Consider the following 26,225-nt stretch of genomic DNA (forward strand, 5'->3'; position numbering starts at 1 on the left):
GCCCTGCCTTCGCCGCGGCCCTGCCTTCGCCGGGGCGCCCTGCCTTCGCCGCGGCCCTGCCTTCGCCGGGGCGCCCTGCCTTCGCCGCGGCGCCCTGCCTTCGCCGCGGCCCTGCCTTCGCCGGGGCGCCCTGCCTTCGCCGGGGCGCCCTGCCTTCGCCGCGGGGCCCTGCCTTCGCTGGGGCGCCCTGCCTTCGCCGGGGCGCCCTGCCTTCGCCGGGGCGCCCTGCCTTCGCCGCGGCCCTGCCTTCGCCGGGGCCCTGCCTTCGCCGGGGCGACCTGCCTTCGCCGGGGTGCCCTGCCTTCGCCGCGGCCCTGCCTTCGCCGCGGCCCTGCCTTCGCCGGGGCGCCCTGCCTTCGCCGCGGCCCTGCCTTCGCCGCGGCCCTGCCTTCGCCGGGGCGACCTGCCTTCGCCGGGGCGCCCTGCCTTCGCCGGGGCCCTGCCTTCGCCGGGGCCCTGCCTTCGCCGGGGCGCCCTGCCTTCGCCGCGGCCCTGCCTTCGCCGCGGCCCTGCCTTCGCCGGGGTGCCCTGCCTTCGCCGGGGCGCCCTGCCTTCGCCGCGCCCTGCCTTCGCTGCGGCCCTGCCTTCGCCGGGGTGCCCTGCCTTCGCCGCGGCCCTGCCTTCGCCGGGGCGCCCTGCCTTCGCCGCGGCCCTGCCTTCGCCGGGGCGACCTGCCTTCGCCGGGGTGCCCTGCCTTCGCCGGGGCCCTGCCTTCGCCGGGGCCCTGCCTTCGCCGGGGCGACCTGCCTTCGCCGGGGTGCCCTGCCTTCGCCGCGGCCCTGCCTTCGCCGGGGCGCCCTGCCTTCGCCGCGGCCCTGCCTTCGCCGCGGCCCTGCCTTCGCCGGGGCGCCCTGCCTTCGCCGCGGCGCCCTGCCTTCGCCGCGGCCCTGCCTTCGCCGCGGCCCTGCCTTCGCCGGGGTGCCCTGCCTTCGCCGGGGTGCCCTGCCTTCGCCACGGCCCTGCCTTCGCCGGGGCGCCCTGCCTTTGCCGCGGCGCCCTGCCTTCGCCGCGGCCCTGCCTTCGCCGGGGCGCCCTGCCTTCGCCGGGGCCCTGCCTTCGCCACGGCCCTGCCTTCGCCGGGGCGCCCTGCCTTCGCCGCGGCGCCCTGCCTTCGCCGCGGCCCTGCCTTCGCCGGGGCGCCCTGCCTTCTCCGGGGCCCTGCCTTTGCCGGGGCCCTGCCTTCGCCGGGGCGCCCTGCCTTCGCCGCGGCCCTGCCTTCGCCGCGGCCCTGCCTTCGCCGGGGTGCCCTGCCTTCGCCGGGGTGCCCTGCCTTCGCCGGGGCGCCCTGCCTTCGCCGCGCCCTGCCTTCGCTGCGGCCCTGCCTTCGCCGGGGCCCTGCCTTCGCCGGGGCGCCCTGCCTTCGCCGGGGCGCCCTGCCTTCGCCGCGGCCCTGCCTTCGCCGCGGCCCTGCCTTCGCCGGGGTGCCCTGCCTTCGCCGGGGCGCCCTGCCTTCGCCGCGGCCCTGCCTTCGCCGGGGCGCCCTGCCTTCGCCGGGGCGCCCTGCCTTCGCCGCGGCCCTGCCTTCGCCGGGGTGCCCTGCCTTCGCCGCGGCCCTGCCTTCGCCGGGGCGCCCTGCCTTCGCCGCGGCCCTGCCTTCGCCGGGGTGCCCTGCCTTCGCCGCGGCCCTGCCTTCGCCGGGGCGCCCTGCCTTCGCCGGGGCGCCCTGCCTTCGCCGGGGTGCCCTGCCTTCGCCGGGGCGCCCTGCCCTCGCCGGGGTGCCCTGCCTTCGCCGCCGCGCCCTGCCTTCGCCGGGGCGCCCTGCCTTCGCCGCGGCCCTGCCTTCGCCGCGGCCCTGCCTTCGCCGGGGCGCCCTGCCTTCGCCGCGGCCCTGCCTTCGCCGCGGCCCTGCCTTCGCCGGGGTGCCCTGCCTTCGCCGGGGTGCCCTGCCTTCGCCGCCGCGCCCTGCCTTCGCCGGGGCGCCCTGCCTTCGCCGCGGCCCTGCCTTCGCCGCGGCCCTGCCTTCGCCGGGGTGCCCTGCCTTCGCCGGGGTGCCCTGCCTTCGCCGGGGCGCCCTGCCTTCGCCGCGGCCCTGCCTTCGCCGGGGCGCCCTGCCTTCGCCGCGGCCCTGCCTTCGCCGGGGCGCCCTGCCTTCGCCGCGGCCCTGCCTTCGCCGGGGCGCCCTGCCTTCGCCGCGGCGCCCTGCCTTCGCCGCGGCCCTGCCTTCGCCGGGGCGCCCTGCCTTCGCCGGGGCGCCCTGCCTTCGCCGCGGGGCCCTGCCTTCGCCGGGGCGCCCTGCCTTCGCCGCGGCCCTGCCTTCGCCGGGGCCCTGCCTTCGCCGGGGCGACCTGCCTTCGCCGGGGTGCCCTGCCTTCGCCGCGGCCCTGCCTTCGCCGCGGCCCTGCCTTCGCCGGGGCGCCCTGCCTTCGCCGCGGCCCTGCCTTCGCCGCGGCCCTGCCTTCGCCGGGGCGACCTGCCTTCGCCGGGGCGCCCTGCCTTCGCCGGGGCCCTGCCTTCGCCGGGGCCCTGCCTTCGCCGGGGCGCCCTGCCTTCGCCGCGGCCCTGCCTTCGCCGCGGCCCTGCCTTCGCCGGGGTGCCCTGCCTTCGCCGGGGCGCCCTGCCTTCGCCGCGCCCTGCCTTCGCCGGGGTGCCCTGCCTTCGCCGGGGCCCTGCCTTCGCCGGGGCCCTGCCTTCGCCGGGGCGACCTGCCTTCGCCGGGGTGCCCTGCCTTCGCCGCGGCCCTGCCTTCGCCGGGGCGCCCTGCCTTCGCCGCGGCCCCTCCTTCGCCGCGGCCCTGCCTTCGCCGGGGCGCCCTGCCTTCGCCGCGGCGCCCTGCCTTCGCCGCGGCCCTGCCTTCGCCGCGGCCCTGCCTTCGCCGGGGTGCCCTGCCTTCGCCGGGGTGCCCTGCCTTCGCCACGGCCCTGCCTTCGCCGGGGCGCCCTGCCTTCGCCGCGGCGCCCTGCCTTCGCCGCGGCCCTGCCTTCGCCGGGGCGCCCTGCCTTCGCCGGGGCCCTGCCTTCGCCACGGCCCTGCCTTCGCCGGGGCGCCCTGCCTTCGCCGCGGCGCCCTGCCTTCGCCGCGGCCCTGCCTTCGCCGGGGCGCCCTGCCTTCGCCGGGGTGCCCTGCCTTCGCCGGGGCCCTGCCTTCGCCGGGGCGCCCTGCCTTCGCCGCGGCCCTGCCTTCGCCGCGGCCCTGCCTTCGCCGGGGTGCCCTGCCTTCGCCGGGGTGCCCTGCCTTCGCCGGGGCGCCCTGCCTTCGCCGCGCCCTGCCTTCGCTGCGGCCCTGCCTTCGCCGGGGCCCTGCCTTCGCCGGGGCGCCCTGCCTTCGCCGGGGCGCCCTGCCTTCGCCGCGGCCCTGCCTTCGCCGCGGCCCTGCCTTCGCCGGGGTGCCCTGCCTTCGCCGGGGCGCCCTGCCCTCGCCGGGGTGCCCTGCCTTCGCCGCCGCGCCCTGCCTTCGCCGGGGCGCCCTGCCTTCGCCGCGGCCCTGCCTTCGCCGGGGCCCTGCCTTCGCCGGGGCGCCCTGCCTTCGCCGCGGCCCTGCCTTCGCCGGGGCGCCCTGCCTTCGCCGCGGCCCTGCCTTCGCCGCGGCCCTGCCTTCGCCGGGGTGCCCTGCCTTCGCCGGGGTGCCCTGCCTTCGCCGCCGCGCCCTGCCTTCGCCGGGGCGCCCTGCCTTCGCCGCGGCCCTGCCTTCGCCGGGGCGCCCTGCCTTCGCCGCGGCCCTGCCTTCGCCGCGGCCCTGCCTTCGCCGGGGTGCCCTGCCTTCGCCGCGGCCCTGCCTTCGCCGCGGCCCTGGCTTCGCCGGGGCGCCCTGCCTTCGCTGCGGCCCTGCCTTCGCCGGGGTGCCCTGCCTTCGCCGGGGCGCCCTGCCTTCGCCGCGGCCCTGCCTTCGCCGCCGCGCCCTGCCTTCGCCGGGGCGCCCTGCCTTCGCCGCGGCCCTGCCTTCGCCGCGGCCCTGCCTTCGCCGGGGCGCCCTGCCTTCGCCGGGGTGCCCTGACTTCGCCACGGCCCTGCCTTCGCCGCCGCGCCCTGCCTTTGCCGGGGCGCCCTGCCTTCGCCGGGGCCCTGCCTTCGCCGCGGCCCTGCCTTCGCCGCGGCGCCCTGCCTTCGCCGCGGCCCTGCCTTCGCCGCGGCCCTGCCTTCGCCGCGGCGCCCTGCCTTCGCCGCGGCCCTGCCTTTGCCGCGGCCCGCCGGCAGATCCCCTCTGCGAGCGCCGGCCCCGGCCCCGCGCGCTGCCTTCGCCGCGGCCCGCGGCACAGCTTCTCCCCGAGAGGCGCCGCGGCGGCCAGCTGTCCCGGCGCCGCAGGGGGTTAATCTCCGGCCGCGTGCTCCCACTGCGGAGCGAGGCTGATGAATTAGCAGGAAGCCTGTTGCTTTTCAGGAGCGTGCACGCTTCGCCCGGCACGGCGGGAGGGGGAGCCCCGCGGGCAGAAACGCGCGGACCCCTGCACGCCGAAGTGCTGCGGCGTCGGGGCTCGGTCGCCGTCAGGCGCTCGGTCCGCGCGGGGGTCGGGCTGGGTGCCGTCTTGTTCTTCGTCCTGCGTTTCGTGCCTTTACCGGTATAGCTCGTATGTAATTTTTTAAGCTGTACACAAGTAAAAGGTTTTGGGGACATCTTTATAATGTGATTGCAGAGACTTTATTGGCTTTCAAAATCTATTTTTAACGCAGATGCTGGTGGTGAGGAAGGGGAAAGAAAATGATGGTAAACACTGCTTTGTGTTTTTGTGAAGTCAGTCTGTTTAATGCCAGTACCTACCTTGTGTTGCAGTTGCTCCAGGAAAAAAATAATTTGGCAGTGAACATTTAAACCACAGTGAAGCTCTTTGCAGGCGTGTTTCATTTGTAGGCTTTCAGAACATAAAATCAGGGGTTGATTATGGGATTAGTTTTAAAAGACATTTAAAAAAATCAAGAGGACGTATGTTCCTCTATAGACACGTCTTCCTCCCTATCTCTTTCTCTCTCCTCTCCCTTTTCCTTTATTTAAAAAACAGAAAAATTACGGAGGTTAATAATGTAGCTATTCACTTACCAAATGGCACCTAAATCCTCTACAAAAAAAAAAAACAGTTTTCAATAAGATATTTTTGTTTTTAAGCTTATGTTACTGTTTCCCTCCCTCTAATCCATAGAATTGCACTGGGGAGAAGAGACCCCTTCCAGCAGCGCCGAACGGGAATTGCAGTGCGTCCAGGGAGGCGGCATGTCGCTTGCTTCTCTTACCTCCGTTCTCTGACGTGTCCTCTCGTTAAAGCGTTGAGAAAACACTTTCATACTTTCTGTCCCAACTCTGAAAATGTAGATTTCCTACAGGCCCACTTCCAAGTAATGTTGATCTAAAGTCTGGGCTAATCTTCTGCAGAAGACAAAATATTGTTCTGCTTTAGCCAAAAAGATCTCGAACACTAGCAAGGAGACTAGAGAGATTGACTTAAACGTTTCTGGAGATTGAACAAATGTGTGGATGCTTTTTCCCACCCGTCGGGGCGGTTGCAGTGGCGCGTTTCCGCTCTCGGATTTCCGCGGCAGCGAGCGCGCGGAGGGCGTGCGGGCGCCCGAGCCGAGCCGAGCCGGGCGGCGGAGGCTGCCGCCGCCGCGGTGCGTGGTAGCTCGGGGAACTGGCCCTCCCCTCTGCTTGGACACGCACGGGATTTTTCTGAAATTGCAGATCCTTGATAAGGTTATTTCATTGGCCTGGTGCAGATTTTACTGAATGTATTTTTATCTCATGTACATCTGTTAAGGTATTAAACCGTCTGAAATCACATTGATAGTGGAGAAGGCTGTAGATTTTATCTTTTTTTGTGCAATAAAAGCTATCTTGCATTGTTAAAGTGCACTTAAACGACACAGTTACTGTAACAAAAAGCTTCAGTTTTGTTCACAGTTAGCATTCACATATGCTTGTAATGTAAACAGCTGAGGTGCAGAAATTCCTTTAAACTGTGATGCCTTTTTGTTTAGCCAATTAGTGCTGCCCATACATATATTTATATGTTTGGAGAAGCAGTCTTGCGAGGAGAATTTCGGCTTCATCTCTGATCTTCAAAACCAGTAATTGCTGGTTGCTGTGCATAGCTATATGCAGAAAATGTTTTCACAGAAAGCCAGCAAACCTGTGTGTGTTCTTTACAAGTTAATACTTCCTTTCTGTTACTTAACCTCTGGGTAGAGCAGCGAAGAGAAGGGGCCCCCCGCTCTGGCTTGGCAGCTGCCCTGGTGCCTGTTCTGCCGCTTCCTCCCCAGAATCGGTCCTTGCAGTTTTCTGTTTGGCTCGGAGGTGACCGGGGGCTGGAGACCTGCACTCCTGTGGTCTGGAAGACCGTGCTAAGCAGGGGGGACCTGTTCACACGGCCCTGCCGTACGTAACGCTGTGCTGGATTTCTTGTTGAGGGTCTTCTTCCAGAAGCAGAGCAAGACGGCCCAGTGTTCCTCAGCTGAGGCCTCGAAGGCCAAAATCCTCATCTCGTCCCCAAACTAGCAGGCAAATAAGCATGAACCCGTGGCTGCTCTGTGCAGAGGGGCACGGAGCAGAGGTCTCCATGCGTGCCCGCGCGCAGCCTTGCTTGGTGGTGCAGCAGGACCTGCGAGAGCTGCCGTGTCCTCCAGAGGCCGGCTGATGCCTGCAGCTAGGTACTGGGCGTAAGAAACCACCTTCCATTTGCGCTGTGTTTGCTTCATTAAGTGATTTCTAGGACTGTTCTTGGAGAAGGTGTGGCTGTAACAGCATTCGTCAGACTACGTTACATTGGATTTCTGGAGCTAGCAAACAGTGGTTTCTGGCCTCTCTTCCCTTGCTACAGTAGTCACGTCAGAGAAAGTTTTCTTTGTAGGTAGGTTAAGTGTTTACAGTCAGTCTCCGTGAACACTGCTTCCCAGATGTTCTCCCCTCTTCTGTAGGAGCCCTGATCTCCATGAACACTGCTTCCCAGATGTTCTCCCCTCTTCTGTAGGAGCCCTGATCTCCATGGGGAGCGTGTTCCTCCTGCTTCGCCCCATAGCTCCTTCCCTGCCCTTTTTCTCCCGTGCTGCCGTGGGCAAGAGGTGCTCGCCCGCGGAGGCGCAGGCACCCGTGGCGGCCATCCGTCGCTGCCCCAGCACAGCCTTCTTGGCCAGGAGTCTGCAGCTCACGTCACCCGAATGCCTTCAAGAGTTGCTGGGCGAGAGGCTTTTAGCCTGTTGGAGGCAGGTAACACGTCTCCGTGCGAGCCGGGGTTGCTGCGTGCAGGAAGATGCTGGCTGGAGAGGCGCCTGCGTCTCGGCAGCTGCGGCCGGCGCCTTCTGGATGGCCTGGGGTGGGAGGGCAGGAGGCATCTGCAGCCTTGCTGGGTGTCGTACAAGCAGCCTAACCGGCCCGCGATCTGCTAGGGCATGGGTAGCGGTGGTGGCTTAAATAGCACATCTTAAGGAAGGAAACTGTCAGACAAAAATAGCCAATATATCTTGTCGGGGAATTTATTCTGTCGTTAGCCAAATGCTGGATTTCGTTTTTGGTTAATGAAGTTATCTATTACTTATTGTTTCTTGCATTTACCTTGTCACAGCAAATGAAAACACGGTGTATGGAAAAGCTCTGTGCAGATTAATCGCTTACTGTTAATTAGAGGGTTGCTGTATTAGAAATTATAAAGCGTATTTGAATAATTTCAGTAAGTAGAAAGCATAAGGTATGGGGTTGTCTCTCTGTCTTCATCTTATTACCCTTATCATGCAATAAAGAAAATCTAACTGGTTTAATGGTTGTAGTTTTTCAGGAAGCTACTTGCTTTGCTCTCCTGTAACCAGCGCTTAGCAAAATGAAGTAGAATTACTATGAACAGTATATTTTTCAGCCTGCTTTTAAAATTTTGTAAAAGAATAAAACAGAACAAACACTTTGGAAGACATTCTTTATTTGCCTTGCCCTCAGCTTTGTGATATGTATTCAATACATACGGATAATTTGTTAACAAGGCCTTTTTAACACTTTGGACAGATGCACATACTGTTTTCAATCTTCATGGTTAATTATTCGATTTTGTGTGTGATGATAGAACACCCTGGCCCCTAATCACCGCTTATTGTTGGCAGTCCATTATATTCTAACTGTTCGAGTGCTCCCGTTGACCTTGAGCTGACATTATAAGCTGTGTCTAATCTTTGCACTCTATATTTCTAATGCCTCTTTTCTTCCCCCTCTTTGTCTGGCGCCTGTTTAGCATCACAACGGGGCTGCCGCTGAGCCCCGCGGCCGACTCGGCCCGCTCGGCACGCCACGCGCTCTCGCTCATCGCCACGGCCAGGCCGCCCGCCTTCATCACCACCATCGCCAAGGAGGTGAGGGAGCTTTGCCCCAAGCATCCATCTCAAGTTTCACAGGCTTTCTTGTGTGCTTTGATGGTCCAAGATTATCGGACAGAACTAAATAATCAGATGTCCTTCCCTTCTGCACCAAAAAGCAGGAAAAACAAGAATATAAGAATTCTTATATTCTCAAACGCTGGTCTTTTGAATCACCCCTGCTCCATGGCAGCCCTGATACTTAACTGAATCTGATGAGCTCTGATGGGCTTAATTGGTTGTATCCTGCTATGCTGGCTATGCAGACTTCAAAGTCCTATGGATAGTTGTGTGTCAGATCCTACTAGATCTTTGTTTATCCCTTATTTGGGCAATGGCAATGCTACCTGAAGGCATATTAAGTGTTGAGTGAAGAGGAGCGGCCACCTAGCAGCAGGAGGGTGAGGGGGAAGGGCCCGGCGGGAGTGGGCTGGGGGTTAGGCATCCTCGTCCTGAGGGTCCCTCCAGGCAACCCAAGTCCCAGCTGGGGCTTCTGCCTCGCTCAAGGACATGAGATGTTCAGTGTCAGGCCAAAAAATGTCTATTATAACACAGCCATCAACTGCCTATAGAAATGTGTACAAATATGTGAAAATGATGTAAAGAAATTAAGACCCAGACATTTGCTTACCTTGACCTTCAGTTTTACAGGATTAAGAATTATTCAAAGAAGTTAAACCTCATTTAAATAGTGTTTGGAGGATAAGCATTAAAGACTAGTGAGGACTAGTAACAGGGCGATGGGGAGATAACCCGTAAGTCTCAAAGTAAAGCAAAGCCTCCTGCATAGTACAGATTCTCCTGAAGTAACATACTGCTTTATGTTCGACTTATGTCTTAAAAAATATTTATTTTGTGATGCTGTAGGATGCAAATTAGTACTTCTGGATTGGCCATAAGATCTTTCATTATTTATAAATGGTATGGTTTTCAAAATGTAATTTTAAGTAATTACTATTTAAATTGAAATATTTCAGGCTGTCTTTCTTTACCAACGTCATCTCAGACCTGATCTGATTAGATTAGATGTTGGACTAGTTATTTCATTGTACTGGCTGAGTCAAAAGTGCAATCAGACTTGGGGGTGATGAGCAAACAAAAATCGTCACTGCCCACGTGCTTTGTTTTCACATATATAAAACTGCTAGAAAAGTGGAGGGAAAAAAAAAATACATGATGAGGCTGTAATACCCTGCAGGAGCATTCTCACTAGACACTGTAAGTGTGTTAGGAATTAGCCAACAGCACCCCGGTGAACATGGCTAAAGGGCATTTAGGAGGGTCCAGTTTTTCACATGTGGTCTTGCTCTTTGGTAGGTGCACAGGCACACGGCCCTGGCCGCCAACACGCAGTCCCAGCAGAATATTCACACCACCACCCTCGCCCGGGCTAAAGGAGAGATCTTGAGAGTCATTGAAATACTGATTGAGAAGATGCCTACTGATGTGGTGGACCTCCTTGTGGAGGTAAGACTTGTGTGCCATGTCTGTCTGTGGGTTTGATGCAGCAGTGAATAATGTATTGGCCTGCAAAGCAGTTGCAGAATTTCCTTCTGCAGGGAATGCCATGTTTTTTTTCTCAGGGATCTTAAAAACTGAGAAGGAAACACTTGTAGGAAATACTCAGTGGGGTGAAGCAAAAGTGTGATACCAAGGGATAATGCTTGACTCACCTCCTGTTCTGTTTTTTGCCTTTATTTGCTGTTAAGAGAAACTCTGTTCTTCCAAGGAGCTTGTAAGAGAGTATCTTTTCAGAAAGTAATAAGAGAAAAGGTGGATACTTTTCAACACGAGTTAAAGACGGGATTCCAGGCATGGGGCTCAAGTGAAAGAAGCTGCTAAATAGGGAAGTGTGTGTGAGAGAGAAGAGGAGAATAGTAGTCTTACTCCTGTGGGTCATATAAAAAGAAGGTGTAAAAAGGAGGTGAAAAAAGAGGAAGAGATTAGATCAATTTTAGATAGGTGTTCATTACTGGAAAAAAATGAGCAGGAGAATTTTCTGGAGCTGTAAGTGTGCTCGTAGCAGTAATGCTTGAATGCATTGAGGGACCATGGACATTTGGGGGTTTTGTATTCATTGGTGCTGATGAATATTGTTGAAGGAATGTCACAGGTGATGTAATCAATTCTTATCACTGGTATTGGTGCTCAGAAGCTCTCTTCACAACAGAGCTACTTACAGGGCTCCAGCAGTTCGTGTTTACCAGTAGTCTGTTGTTCTGCAATTGTTTACTGCTACTCTGAATGTTTGCTCGAGTCACCAGTACCACTGTTGTTGTAAACTCCATTACATGCAAGACAAGGTTTCTGTTTTATCCCAATCATATTTTAAACTTAGGTATAAGATACTTTCAGCCACAGAAAGTCTCTGTTTTTACCTGTTCTGAACTTTTATTATGAAATACACAATGTAATATGTTAAATGAGCATAATTTTTGTTTCCAAGGTTATGGACATCATCATGTATTGCCTTGAAGGATCTTTAGTTAAGAAAAAAGGTCTTCAGGAATGCTTTCCAGCCATCTGCAGGTAAACTCTTCTTTCAAGAATACCATGAAGAAAAAGAATTTAGAAATATTTCCTTTTGGTTACCTGTGGAGTGAAACAATCTTTTGCATAATACTTGCAAACATCATATGTATTGAAGGTTTTTAGCACAATTCTAAGTCCTTATAGGTTTCTGAATCTGCACATCTCACAGAGATGTGGATCAGAAGAGAAAAGCATTAACAGCTATTTGAAGTTTTAGTATTAAAAAATCTAAACACAGGAAAATGTTGTGCAATCTCTTGAAAAACTCTGTCCTACTCCCCCTTCATAGTTCCCAGCTGCACCACTGGAACAGCCACAGAAGCTGACCAGATTGACTCCATAGTTGCCTTTCAAAGGTTTTATAAACATCTGATTTTTTTTCCTGAGGCAACATTGATGATAATAATATACTTATCAGGTTAGCTTCTAGATTCCAATCATCACAACCTGCTTCAATGAGTTAGTTGCCACCATAGTAGAGATTGGAAAACTAAGAAAATAAAATTACGTCAACCTCTGACAGCATTAAATAGGGGTTTGGTTTAGGAGATTTTGGGGGAGTTGTTGCTGGTGGGGTGTTTCCAGTGCAGTACAGGTGTCTAGAGTTGTATAAACTCTTTGAAGCTGTGATTGATTGTTAGTATGGTGAGAGTAAACCATGAGTGGCAGGTTTAAGATAGGTGCCCGAATAAGATTTCCAGGTGTGCTGTGGTCTCTGGGCTCTTCAAAGCCCCAGTTCACCCATTTCCAGGGCATGATCTGTTGGCACAGCACCGTCCCGCAGCAAAGCGTGCTCTCACACCAGGAGTCTCACCAAACAGCAGATCTACATTGCATTCGGAAGGAGGGCTGAGCCTGACTGATTTGCTCTCCCAAACCTTCTCCAATGGAGAATTTTGAAATTAAATGTTATTTTTTCTATGGCGATAACCAACTCCTGCAGTCCACCTAGCAGCGGACAGAATGGCACAGTTGTAAGATAACAGCTTAGATGTGCAGTTTTGCTCATATGTAAGCATGGCTGTAAGGCAAAAGAGAGGGTTCTCATCTCAGTTATATGAATTTTTAAGGCCTTCCATGCTTTTCAAGCCTCTTGTGCTATTCACACAGCTTCGTACTTCAGCCATCCCATAAGAAAGCTCAGTAAAACTGAGATAACAAGAAATACAAAGTACCAAATGCCTTCCAATAACAGAGCTCTGGTTTTTCTGCCTTGCAAAGATTTTTCAGGCGTCCACCAGCTGAGCATGCTGTGCTCCGCACTTTTTGGCCTGTCTAATGAGTAAGGCCTGCATCGCCATGCTGCGTAGTTGTCCTGTTCCCTTGATTGCCCACATCGTTTTCTTTGCCTGCCCATCTGCCTAGTTCTCTCGGATGGTTAGATATTGTGTTGTAAAGTGCCTTTTTCATCTTTCTTTCTTCAGCATTTTTGAACAGGGCTCTAAAGACTTGAGCAAGCTCCTTGGTAGCTTTAAGTTTGTAAAGGTTTTACTACTCTCCCACTGGCATCTTTGAAAGATGAACAGAACTGGGGTGCAGGGAACAAAAGCTGGACCTCAGCTAGAAGCTCATACGTGACAGGCCTGTCCTTCTCAGGTTGCTAATTCATGTGGCAGGAAGTAGGACACAAAGGGTATTACCCGATTGTTTTTTAAAAACACATCACGGTGGATGCGTAGGATTCAATTGAAATTAAACCTCCCCGAATCAAAAGAGCCCTGCTGGTGGCTTTAAAGCTGTCTCACGGTCTGTTGTGTGTGTAACTTGTTTAGAGACCGTTTAAAATTCTTGCTCTCTGGACATTTTCTATGGAGATAATATGCATTAATTGCATAAAATCAAAGGGAAGGCGAAGCGTAGCAGCTTTCCTGTTTGTGTTCACCTTGCTGGTGGCTTGGCAACTTGGAGGACACTGGAAGGCACAAGCAGTAGTTCGGTAGCTGACTCCCACTGACCTTCAAATGGAGCTGAGCATTATCAGCCATTTCTATCTTAGAATAGTTCTACTTAGTTCTTAAAATGGTACTTTTAAATAATAAAATGTGATTTATAAAATGTGAACACTTACAGTATCTTTAGACTGTTATAGATATCCTGGTTATACTATTAAACCGGTACAACCAATAAATTAAAATATTCATCTGTCGAGTGTTACATTTTAACTTAATAAGCTATTAAAATATTGAATAGTTTCAAGAAAAGAACTATTATCCTGTTGACAGCTAAGATACTGATAGAGGTAATCTTCCTTTTTCTTGATACTTTAAAAGGCTTAACTTAAAATATAAGTGTAAGGGCAAGTGGGAATTAACGCAAAAAATCTCCCTATTTCAGTTGTACCTTTATAGTGATACGTTGTCTTAAAATTTTGTTAAATTACTAGCAATATTTCCTATTATACATAGTTATAGCCATTGTAAAAATGATACAGCACCCCTCTGGTCTGATCATTCAGCCCAATGGAAATTTTCATAAGATTTTAGCAAATTGTTGAACTCTGGAGGGATTCCAACTAGAAATACTTTGACATAATCCTATTACTAATTCTTTAATATCTTAATGCTCTTTCTGCTATACTGTATTATATGGACAGATGTTGTGATTAAATCATTCAGCTGTCTAAATACTTTTACTAGGTGTGCAAGCTCTTCTTGCTCATATAAGATTATGGAAATACCATTTCAGTAACTATAAAGACAAACATTTGTTTGGTGCATATGCTGGATCTTTTGAAGTGATGTTCTAATTCTAGTAGAACAGTAAAACCTAGGGCCAAGAGCAGCGTTGTGCTGGGTTAAAGCTCCAGATTATCTTTCCTCTAATTTTTTCCTCTTTTTTGCTGTTGTACAAATGTGGCAGTCGTGCTGTTAATTGCTGTGAATGTGACTCAATCCCATCTGGTGGTGGTAAGGTAAATCCATCACTTTGCAACGAATTTTATAGTGTATGATTAGGGTGTATATTTGCTTTCTCTGTAAGTGTTACTTTTTATAAGCAAGTTTATTATCTTTTGGCACATTCTATGTAAACTCATTTCTTATCAAAGCAAAGTATTGAGTGAATCCAGTGAATATGAAATATTTTTGAGGTTTAAAAAAATTTTTGAAGGATAATATTGAGGGCAGCATAACTCTGTTTAACTTGATCATTTTCCAGATTCAGCAGTTACATACATCTGAGTGGTCCCTGATGGAATCTGCTTGATAGCATCATGTGTTTAGTATATACTGTTGATCCAAAGCCTTCTATATATTCTCACACAAGAAGTTACGTTAAGTCTAAAACAACAACTATTTTTCCTTGCTTTCTGCTAGGGAGCAGTCTTGCAGGAAGCATTAGAACTTCAAGGATTAGCCAAAGCAAACTTGCCCATTAACATTGTATATTGTGATTATTGCCAGGGTTTTGGAGACTAAAATTCAGGAAGTTATAGCCTAACAGTTTCAGGTGCTATTATGGTAGTGCTCAAAGAAAGCCTAAAAAGCCTCGTTCCACAGGAGGGAAGAAAAAAGAACACAACGTGAAATGTGACTGCAGAATAGCTAAAGCGCAGTCCAGGCCCCCTCTGACTAATTCCAGGATACTGCAGTTCTAAACTAAGGTTTAACAATGGTGTCATGATAGGAAACAGCAAATTGTTTTTAGTGAACACTTAACTTCCTTTTTTTTTGCACTGTTTCTCCTCTTTATGGATCCAAACAGAAGTCTTTAATTAGAACAAAGTGCTAAAATCTGTTGAATTTAATGAAATTTGATGAACTCATGACATTTGTAATTTTAGAAGGCCAAAAGAATATTACCTCTGTAAACCATGCCTCGTAGATGGCTCCCAGTGTTTAAAAGTCCCGATCCCTGAAAATAAACTCAATAGCTCTGTGATGTTCTGCATGTATAAAAAAATAAGATATTAGATGTTAAAAATACAAAATTGCGTAAAATTTTGAAGAAATGAAGCCAAAGATTCACCGCTGTTGCAGCTGAACACAGATGCAGCATGCCACTAGCGAGGTCTCCGTTGCGTTTCTTGCCCCCAGTTCCCTGCTGGCAGTTGGGAAGGGAGTCGAGTTTTCTCTGGGTTTGGTTTTGAGGACTCGTTAAGTCCGTAATGCCCAGCTCCTCCGCTCTCCTGCCGCCCCACAGCCGCTGCCCGCGTGGGCAGACCCTGGCGCAGAGGTGCAGCGAGTGGCTTTGTCGAGCGGCTGCAGTCGTCTTTACGAAGTCTCTTTAACCAGCATCCAGGAAACTTTGAGCTGAGGGAGATGGCTTTGTTCGGGGCTTTGCTTTTGTTTGCTTTCCTGGTGCCATGTTAAAGGTGACCTGGGCATCTATGTGGGTGTCAAAAGAAATCTTCCTTTCTGCTATTCTATAATTGATGCAGAAAAATCTTTGGCAGAGAGTCACAGAACATTTTTGTTTTGAAAATGACTGCTTGGCTTTTCTTGCACTTTCCACAGTTGCAGTCACTTTGCTCACGTGCTGCAGCAGAACGGTCTCACTTCTTTCATCAAGTAGCTCTGTCATAAGTGTCAAAGCAAGAGAACTTCAGCTGTACGTTATACGTTGGTTTTGTCAAGTTCTACGTTAACGTGACTGTGGCAAGCTGGACCTACAGCGTCTTTGCTGGCTAGTCGGGCTGCTGCTAGCCCACGATGCAGTGAGCAAACACAGGCTGCCCGAGCCCAGCCTGAACCCTCCTGTTCCCAAGTATTTCGCATTTCCGCATGCTTACGAAATGGTTGGTGGAAGAAGGAAGATCATTTCCATAGTCAGTCATTAACACAGTTGATTTATGCTAAATGCCCCCTCTGCAGCGTGATTTCCAGGCGCTTAGCCTCTTCCATGACCATCCGCTTTAATGGCTTGCGAGCATCGAAGCAGGTCCCCCAGCCCCCTGGGAGCTGTGACCCGTGTTGCAGGTGAAGTGGAGCTAGGGGTGGAAGAGCTTGCTGAGGGCACAAGGATCAGAAGGGAAGGCTGGGCCGCGTTGCCCTTCATCTTCACATACACCAGTTTTCATTTTCTGAATATGGGAGGGAAGGGTATGCACAAGGTACGGCTTATTCTTTAATTTGGAGCATTATCTTGTATCAGCAGTAGCAGCACCATTAATTTCACTCCACCAGAATTCCTCAAAAAGTTAAGTGAAGTACATTGCCTTCTGGCTGACTAAAGTTTCTTTTAAAAGCACTGACAGAGCAGCACTCAGAGCAGAGGTTCCATTAAGGTGCCAACTGCGGTATGGATGCATCAGCTAGACTTGCAAAAAAGAATTTGTGGTGTAGTCTAAATATATATTGGCATATCATTCTCTATTAAATTGTACCATATAGAGGCTTAAAAAGTGATGTGAAGGATTAAAATGTTTAAGCGTATAGGTGGTTGACACAGTGCTAAGCTGTGAAAGGTGAAGACTGAGAGCTGACAACTGAATATCAGACTAAGGAATATTTTGTAGAAAATTAAACTCAAAAATGTCTGTTTACATGAAGCTTTTTTCTCCAAGCCCTCTCTTGTTTTGTGGACTGATGGATTTTTCCTTTTGAGGAAACCACTGACTCAGCTCTCTGTCTAAGTGGCATTTAGGTGCAGCGAGGGGGAAGCGCTGTGCGCTTGCACAGAGCGGTCGGGGATGGTCTCCCCGAGTCCGCTGGAGGAGCCGAGCGGCGTGTGCCCGCGGTGCGGCGGCCTCGGGGAACTCGCGGGGATGCAAACCGCAGTCCTCTGCTTACCGCGTCGCGCGGCGGTGGCGGCGGCGGGCTCGCTGCGGGCCCCGGGGCGCCGTGCCGGCGAGCTCTCCCGGGCAGGCGCGGCGAGCCCCGCAGCCGCTTCTCTTCCCGGCTGCCGCCCCGCGCCGCGGGAACGGGACGGGAGGAACGGCGTGCCCGGCGGAGAGCAGGTTTTATAGCGCTCTGGGAGTCCTTTAAGGAAAAAAGGCAGTAGCTCATGGTAAGATATGGCTGGTGTTGCTGTTTCAAGCCATAAATATGGTCAGCAATGTATTTTTATAGACTGTTTCTAGCCATCTCTGGCAGAACTTGCTACTGTAAAACTAACTGTAAAATTAAAATTTACCAGAAATACAGTAGATGCTTTTCAAAGATCCCACTTAGAAAAAAGGCACATTAATGTTCCCAAACACTTGAATGGAAATAAGGATTTTAAAACTCTCCTGTGTTTCAAATCCCTTGAATTTTAAAATTACCTGAATTCAAATTAATGCCATGTACTCGCACTGAACTTTAAAGGGTATCGCATACTCCTCAGTTCTTCTTCACCTGGAAGAATGCTACGGGATTAGTAAGACTTTGGTAACTTGTCCTTTCTTTAAAACCAAACAAAAGTTTATGAATTTGCATATTTTTCCTGCCCTTTCTTTCATTCTGTCTTATTTGATTTTCAAGGAGAAATGTTTTGAACTTTTTTCAGGGCTTTAGGATTGTCTTATTTAACCATTTGACATCCAGCGTTGTGATGGTATTAAGCTATAAATAACATATACACATGGACATTCAGAGCGCTTAAAATTATTATTTAGATTTCTATTAAACTCAGCAGAAGTATTTCACTCTCTGTGATAAAAGTATTTTATATGGTTCTGCAATAATATCAAATATTGGTTGGCTTTGTTTGCTAAATGCCAAGAATGAAAACTGGAAGCTGATGGATTTGTGCATCAAATCTCCGTTCTAGCACTAATGTTAATTACCCAGTGGCATTGCAAATTAATTTTAACATCATGCAGGCAGGTCGGATCTCACCTGTTACTTGTTATAATGTTCAATTCAGGTTCTACATGGTCAGCTATTATGAGCGGAGTCACAGAATAGCGGTTGGAGCTCGCCATGGTTCAGTGGCCCTCTACGACATCCGGACTGGGAAATGTCAGGTAAATAAATCATTGTGACTTCCTCCCCATAAAGTGTGCAAGTTATTGAAAGGAAAGAGCAGCCAGCGCGGCATCGGTTGACACGCCGAGCTGCTGGAACATTATGGATAATGCTAAGGGGATCAATAGTTTAATGAAGGACTCAAAGTATATGGAGCCCTACTGTCTTCATTCACTGGAACTGAATGGGTGCCACAGATGGGTTAATAATAAAAGCCTAAAGTTAGGTGATACCTCGGCCCTGAAATAAATAAAAGATCTGATTTTTTAAGAAAAAAGATGTTCTAGAAGTAGATCTATCTGTATGAGGAAAACATGGTTATTTTTTTCTTTCCTAAAACTCCTCTCTGTGAAACAACGTGATGCTTAGGTTTGAGGTATTTTCACTCTTGTGATATTAAACAAGGTACATGTTTTCTTAACAGTTACCACTGGCCTAGAACTGGATATATCTAAGGATAACATTGAAATAATTCCTTTACTTGAATTTGCTTGACAGTAAAAATGTTTAAATAACAAAGCATTTATCTTCCATCATCTTTTCAGAAAAATGTATTGGTAATATTCTTTCTTATTCCTTGTGATATGTGGTCAACTATTACTTCTCAATGAATTTCAATAGCTTTTTGTATAAAATTTAGAATATATATATACATACTGAAATACCCATATTTTGAATCTACTTTATTAGTTCTTTCTAGGGTTTTTTGTGTAAATGTAATGTTTTTTTCTCTCTAAACTTAGACTAAAATCTTCCATGTTTAGTCCCTGCAAAATGCACATTATAGGAGAGCTGTATCTGCAGCTGAATCGACAGTCCTTGGCTGGCAGAACCACAGGCTTAGGTCTGCGTGGGCAGTTCATTTTCTGCTGCTAACTTTTGAGTTTTATTTCCCATGTGTAGTAGCTGCGAATGTTATATGCTTTGGTATTTTTTGTTTAGACGGGTATCCTGTGGAAGCCGAGATGGCCACATTTATTTTACAAATAGCTGTCTATTGCTAGCAAGTAGTATCAGTAGTCGGTTCCATCTTGTTTCAGATCTGGATTGTGTTTTAATTTAACTATTAAATCAGTCCACAAGAAATGGTACGTATTGATATGTTAGGTGTCAGGGAGTATTTTTGACATGATTATTTTGAGATAACTGAAAATTAAGAAAATGACTTGTGTTCTGAGTGTGCGGATTCCTGATCCTTTGGTTACGTTTGGACAGCTGGCCTGGTTTTGATGGCCAATATGTTCCATTACAGTAAGCTGCATTATTTTCAACTCCTACTATATCTCATTCATCAGAGTTCATATCATTTCATGTCAACAACTGCTGTCCTGAGGTCCAGCCATCAGGCCCTGGCAAAGGTCAGCCCTGTGCTGCGCCCAGCTGCTCCTCTTCCTCTTTCCAAGCACATGTTCGTGCTTTTGTGCACCAAGGGGCTGTGCTTGCTGCATCACTTCTTTCCCAAGCATTCAGCAACCCACGCGATGAGGCAGCCACGTACTGAACATCTCTTTCTGGCCATTAAGAGACAGGGACCACAGTTCCTTTCCCTGTGCATCATCTCCCTGAAAACTGAGGGCACAAAACCCAGATAAGGCTGGGAAATTTTGGTATCTCAAGCTAATCAGCTAATCCTTAGCTAATGTTTTGGGAGAAAGGAAAAAAAAAAAGAAAAGAAAAAGCACAACTGTACCCTTCCTTGGACAAGGAGGATGGTGCATAACCTGTTCTTCCATGTAGCTACTGTATTTATGCTCTACTGGCATCCTTGTGTTTTGAACTTCAGATTCATCTATTAAATGGCTCCAAGGGAAGCAGAGGTGTGTATTAATATATGGGGTAATTCTGGGGCGTCTTTCTTGATAGGATGAATTCAACGTGATTCCATAAAACGTTTTACACAATCCAGTGGTCTAAAATTGTTTACAGAAGACCAGAGGTGCTGATAGATGGGACAGTAAAGTATGCTTGGAGCTACCTGTGTGTCTGTGGTTGAATCTTCAGCGAAGATCTTCCCTCTGGCTTGATCTGCCCTTAGTTTGGAGGGCATGCTGAAATACCTTATCTTTCTCGTCTTTCCAATTTTTTTTCCCCTCCAGTGCTTTTAAAATGAATTCTGTATAGTAACCACTGGTTGTTTTGTAGGAGAGTGTGTATAGCTGATGTTTGCAAGCTGTTTATCCATAAGGGCTCACTTTTTCATGTTAGTTGACATTTCACTGTATTAGGCTCCTAAACTAAGTCCAGATTTACATCAGTAAGTTGTCTGAATAATTTTGTAAGCTGGTTTGACATGTTAGTGAATATTCAAACACTTGTTTTCTTACTTTCTTAATAAGATTCTAGATAGGTCCTAGAAGGCAGAGAGGGGCTTGGCTGAGGAGATGGGCTTTGAGGGTAATGAGGGCAGCGTCATTTGCAGCTTCTGTTGTTATTGGGAAGATCGGGTAAATCTGGTGAGTGCCAGGTGCATGATTATTAGGGGGCAACGCCATCTATTGGATACAGGTTTCTTATTTAGATTCTGATTGCTTCAGTTATTCTTCACCGCTGCAAGTTTCAAACCACTCAGCAGACGTAAAGTAAGTTTAGGGTTGTATAGCAGAAAATAATGTTTCAAAATTCAAAAAAGCTCAGGTGTTTTTAATGTTGTTCCTGTGGTTCCTGTTGGAACCATTGCATTTTCTGTCCTGATTACTTCTATATTTCTACCAAGAATAATATTTCTCCAACGCATACCAGTTTCTATCTTAAGCTCATTCAATTTCTTTCTGTTCACATTTCTTGAATGATGCTGCCAGAAATACAGTATCAAAAAGTTACTTAATCATTCCTACTTTAAAAAGAAATGAATGCTTGAATCTTTTTTTGAAGCCATAAAAATAATTTTGCATTTAGTGAACGTGTTAGAGTTTCATAAGCAAAGGTCTTGAAGTATGTATGACAGTTTTGTTAGTTACCCAATTATAATTCACATGGAAGCTATTTTTAAATAGACATCAGAATTACATATTGTGGGGGGCACGGTTTGTTTTTTTCCTGGTTTTTACTCCTCTGCCTTATTTATGGGCAGCATTAAAATTGCCTTACAGCCTTTGTTTTTGAAAGCTGGAAAGAACTGAAGACTTTTAAAAAATTCTTTCCAATAATAGATTCTGTTTTCCTTAATCATCTTGAGAAAAAATACTTGTTTTGAGTGTCACATAAATTGATTTAGGTGTTTATTCCAATCATACTGCTTCATTTCCCCAATCTACTTTCCTTTCTCTCCTTCTATGAAAGTAGAAATTCAGAAAGCTATCTGCTTGAGTATTATTTTACAAGATGCAACTCTACTTGACTTTTGTCAAGTCTCACATTTTTGACCCATGCCTGTTATGTCCATAAACGTTTCTAATGCTTAACTTCCCCTCCTTTCTTGTAAATTCTTTATTTATTCCTAATGCATTTTTGATGGTGTGTTACCAGATTGCTTGGGACACCATCCCTTACCTTAGGATGCAGATCTTGGGCAGATCTTCTGTGACCTGTGGCTCTGACATTTGAACGTGGGCTTGCATCGCTGAGGCTTTCTATAGCCAGCTTTTCTTTAGTACCAGAACCAGTCCAACATGCTCTTACCTTCCAGGCTTTCAGATAGTATTTGGGGAGGGAATCCGCTATGAAGAGCATTCGAGAATAGCAGCTCTCTGTCAATTAAAGCGTTTCAGTTTAACTTCAAACCTTGGGTTACACCAAAAAGCTTCGTAGACAGTGCACTTCTGCTTGGCTGGGGCACATGGGCAGTACCCTGGCCTGGCTGAAGCTGATGCACAGCTTGCTGTTGACTGCAGTACCCTTGGGATTTTGCCCTTCTCTGTTTCGTTCTCTTGCTCCAGAGCAGGAGGATTGAGGAGTGGGTGGCCAGCTTGCTCCATGTTGGCATGTAGTGCAAAGGAGCCCTGTTGCTGTAGCTCGAGCCTGGTGCATGTTCGCTGACATGTATTTGCTCTTGGCCGGTAGCTGCAAGAGCTTCTGGAGAACCTTTGCAGGGCAGCAGCAGTGCTCCAGGTGACCGAGCAGGAGGTGTTCTGGTAGTGTTTAGAAAGGATGAATTCAATACACTGAGCCTATAAAACCAGAGCTGGACGGAGGTGGGCTTCTTCCTGTTTCCCGAAGAGCCGAGCAGATGGGAATCTCCATTTAAGGTCATGCAGGTTCTTCATACTCTCCATCCCTGACAGGCAGGTGGGTCGGTCTTGTGCTCCTGGATGGCAGTAAAGGACTGTCTGACTTAGCCGAGTGAATCTGTGCCCTGCCAACACGCGTCTGCTCGCTGGGATCGCGCGTGGCAGCAAGCAGTCCCTCAAGCCCACAAAAGACTTCTTTCTTCCTTTCTTGTTGAACTGGACCTTTTTCCACTCCACGTGATCCTCACAGCATCCTGGCTATGGTGATACAAGCTCCAAACCTGCTTCTGGGGGCAGGACCTGTCCCTGTGGCAGTGAAGGAGCAGAACTCGGCCAGGCCGTGGAAGCTTGCAGGAGCCATGCGTCCGACGGGCTCTTTGATGGGTGTCTGCAGGAGTTAGCAGGTACGTGTGCGTGGCTGCAGCTCAGCTACTGGAGAGCGTGGCGCCCCGTGCCGGGGGATGGGACGGGGCTGGCCGCCGGTGCTCCGCTGCTGCTTAGCCTGCCGCCGTGCTGGGTCAAAGCAGCATCAGTTTGGAGACCTGCAAGAAAATATCAGAAATCCTCAGGAAAGCAGGAGAAACCTTCACTTGCAGTTGCTTTTGGCTTTGTGATGTTCGCCTTGAATAATTCTTGGGAAAAGTAATCTGATAGTATATTACTGTGAATATTAAATTAATCATCCTGGATGAAAATAAAGCTTAAAATATTATTTATTCGTATCACACAGCCATGTTGAATTTTAAAAGTCCTCTTTAAGTTTATTTGATAGCAAGATCTGAGTACTCTGGCTTTTTATATGACTGCAATTATGTCAGAGAATTAACATGGGATTTAGCTGCCTCCTTACAATTTGTCAAAAATTTTCTAATAATTATCAACAGTAGCACAAACTATTGTCCTAAATATGTACTCTATTAAAAGAAGTTATTTTACTTCTATGCTATAGGCAAAATAGAGTGTTAATGATAGGAATTTTATCATCTGCTTGAAGAAAACAGCGAAGTATTTTAACTTTAATATAAAGCAAAAACACTTTAAATGCTTTTTCTCCTTCCAGCACATTTTTATATGGTTTTCAAGAACAGTGGTTGTCCATAGTGAACTGAGAAATTACATCTAATGATTAATAGAATGATGGATGTCGAGAATCACCTTTTTTAACAAATCATAAATCAACATTTTAATGTGATACATTTTTCTGGAAAAAACTATTGTATTAGTATCACTTGTTTAACAAGGTGTCAATTATTTATACTATCAGTAAAACGTTGCCTCAAAGCGAAAGTAATCTGCATTTCAGTATTTTCCTTTTGTTTTGCCTTGTAAGTTATTGTGCAGATGCATCTATTAGCATGTGAATTTTACTTAATATTTTAAAACATAGGTCATTTTGATACTTTAAATTTTTGAATCATTCCACATTAACTCTTACTTTCCACTCTATGTCTTGCTCATTTCAGGCCTTTGAGTTTTAGTTTGTTTTTTAAAATACTAAATGGGAATGAAAACTGCAGTTCTTCTGTATCCCATCAGGAGCATTCCAAATGCCTATCATTTTTTCTCGTCAAATGATTGTTTACAATTTAATAGGGATTGAATTCTCGCACTCTCTCCTTTTTCTATGAAATTATTCGAGCACTTCCTGCGCGCGGTTTCGGGCTCCCGGCGCGCGGTGCGCGGTGCGCGCGCGGTTGGCCCCGGTTTCGCTCCCCGGGCGCGCTCGCGGCCGAGCAGCGGCGCGCTGCGGGAAGTGGAGCAGGGCAGTGCCCTTCCCTGGCAGTATTGATTTGCCCTTCAGCTGTTTGCAGCGCGCGGAGAACCCAGGGCCTTGTTGTTGATTATCTACACAATGTCTCGGTGAACATTATTGACCCATTGCCGCTTGCTGCCTATGGCTCTTGATTTTTCACACCGTCTCCATGACACTCATAATAAAACACGCCACCGTACTGCTCCGCGGCGCGGGAAGCCCGCTGCTCTGCCGCGGGAACTGCTGCCGCGCTTCTGGAGGACGTTGCAGTATACGTGGGGCAAAGCCGCAGAGCAATTCTAAGATTGTGTTCTGTTTTAACAGCTACCGGTATCCCATGGTTGGACTCCATCCTGTAATAATGTAGTTTACTTAAAGAAAAAGAGGCTTATGTATTTTTGTATTATGATATTGAAAAATTACAGTAAAAGTGTAGATGAGGCAGGATCAAAGCTGCTTTTGGAATCTTTGAGTAATTCAGTCCAAAGAACAAAAGAATCAAATAACAATTGAAAAGAAGCTTTACTGCTATGATAAGTGAAACAATATAAAACATCAGGATCACTTTTACAGTTTTAAATACTTTTATAAGTCCCAAAGTAATTATTACAAATGGAAACATACAACAGTTCAGCTACTTTATTTTAGCTAGGAAGTTATGAGCTGTTTTCAACTACATTAAATTATATTTGACTGTAAAGTAACTATATCTTGGAGATTATGAGGGGGGGTGGTGTGAATCATTTTGTTTAATATTAATTAATATTACTTTATATCATAAATATCAATATTTACAATATTAATACAATATAATATTAGTGCTAATATTACTTTAGATTATTGCTGTAAACTGGCTTTGTGGGCAGATTTGTTTTGTTTCTTCATAAACAGAATTGTCCAACAACAAGCATTTTGTATTTTGATTTTGCACCATATTCAGAACTACGCTGGGAGATCTGTTCTGAAGGTCAGAATTAGTTAATGCATTAGTTAAACATTGCTGTATTTTTAGAAATGTTTTTATACAATAACTACTATTGAATTAATTCAGCTTTATTCTTTGCTAGAAAAGTAGTGGTTTTGTGACCAGAATATTTTTATGTGCTTCGAAACATGGTATTCTGAGACGGATGTAGAATATAAAAGACCTCTAAGAGGACAGGATTTTTGCAGTCTCACGACATGATGAGCAGCCTTTGGAGGGATGCTGAGCCCTCAACATCTAAGGAAGACCCAAGTTCCCTGTAAGAGCAAATCTCTCTTTAGGGTCTAGCACCACATTAATCAGTGTGGTATCAACATCCTCCAGAGGTGCCTGAAATAGTTTCATAGGTATTCATCATGTGAGGTGTGTCTCAGGAAAGCAAAGTTGGCAGTGGCCTAGGCTCGTAGACTGAAGGCCCTCAGGGATGAGGGAGGGAGGTCTAGATCATCAGGTCTCGCTTAACGGCAGGACAGGACATTTAGGTCCGGAATCAGTGGGCAGCGAATAGCCTCAGAAGATCATCTGATCTTGACAATGGATTTTTCAGTAATGGAAAACCTAGCAGAATCTTAATAATGTGTTTCAGTAGTTAATGATTTTCATTATTAAAATCACATTTTATTTCTAGTTTGACAGTGCTTTAGCTTCAACTTCTAACCAGTAGCTCCTGCTTCACATTTAACAATCCAGTTCATGTGGCACTGCTGCAAGGGTTCTCCTGGCCCTGATTTCCTACGAAACCTTCCCTCCTTTGGGAGGATTTGCCTGAGCCAGGCAAGCTTGTTCCCACTGCTCTGAGTTACAGCGTTGGCTTAGCTCATGATTAGCTTGCTTCTGTTTGGGGAGCATTCACATTTCTCTAACATTTGGAATAAGTCTGTGTTAACAGTCTTGCAAGTGCATTAGCTAGTTTGATGAAAGCTCTTCTGTTTGATTGCATAAGTGTGTGCTTTCTTTGTGAGGTTTATTTAATTTGGAAAAGCAGATGATTCTATTCAAAATCACCTTCTGTCTGAAGAGAAAAATCCAGTAGTTTTAAGCCAGGCTCTGGAACGATCTGGTGGTGTTTACAGGTAAGTCCTGATCTTGCTCATCCATTCGGTTTTGCGCAGAAATAGGCATTAATTATGATTCAGTCCCGGAGTGTCTTCGTGTGGCTTTTAAAGGTTGATATTGAGATCTTGTAAAGGACCGAAGGACATAACAGAAAATCAAAGCAGGAGGTGGACTATGAGTTTCTACCGTAGCTTGTTGAGATGAAGTAGAGCTGTGTTCTGAACTGGTGAGGGGTTTTGTCTGCTTTCATGGCCTGATAAACTTGAGGAGTTCATGCTCAAGAACCTAAAATGTTTTTGTTGTTGTTATTATTACTGGCAAGCGAGCACAGCTTAACATTTACAATATACCCAAATAAGACAGTTGGAGTGCTGGACTTGTCCCGTGGGGAGTGTTGCAGTAGCCTGGAGCGCGGGGGCCGATGTTCTGGTCATGCTGGAAGGGAGCAGCGTTACCAAACCTCGCAGAGCTTGGCGATGTTCTGTGAACTCCTTCCAAGTGTTTGTTTAGGCTTGGTCTGAACTGCAGTAAACTGTCACAGTTCTACTGAGTGTATTCGTCAGCTGAAATAACTGGTCACAGTTTGTTGGT

At 48.8% G+C, this 26,225-nt stretch overlaps 1 protein-coding gene across 5 annotated transcripts in view; it reads left to right on the forward strand.

Moving 5' to 3' along the window:
* Window positions 1-26,225, forward strand: part of WDR7 (WD repeat domain 7) — a 154,731-nt gene that overhangs the window by 102,490 nt on the left and 26,016 nt on the right. For all 5 annotated transcript variants that reach the window (XR_009961145.1, XM_062599366.1, XM_062599367.1 and 2 more), the window contains 4 exons: window positions 8,135-8,252; window positions 9,573-9,722; window positions 10,702-10,784; window positions 17,574-17,673. Coding sequence is in view for 4 of the 5 variants with exons in the window: in XM_062599366.1 (XP_062455350.1) it covers window positions 8,135-8,252; window positions 9,573-9,722; window positions 10,702-10,784; window positions 17,574-17,673 (451 nt within the window). In the remaining variant the exon portion in view is untranslated. The remainder of the gene's footprint in view (window positions 1-8,134; window positions 8,253-9,572; window positions 9,723-10,701; window positions 10,785-17,573; window positions 17,674-26,225) is intronic.

The sequence above is a fragment of the Rhea pennata genome, chromosome Z (assembly GCF_028389875.1).
Source record: "Rhea pennata isolate bPtePen1 chromosome Z, bPtePen1.pri, whole genome shotgun sequence".
Lineage (NCBI taxonomy): Eukaryota > Metazoa > Chordata > Aves > Rheiformes > Rheidae > Rhea > Rhea pennata.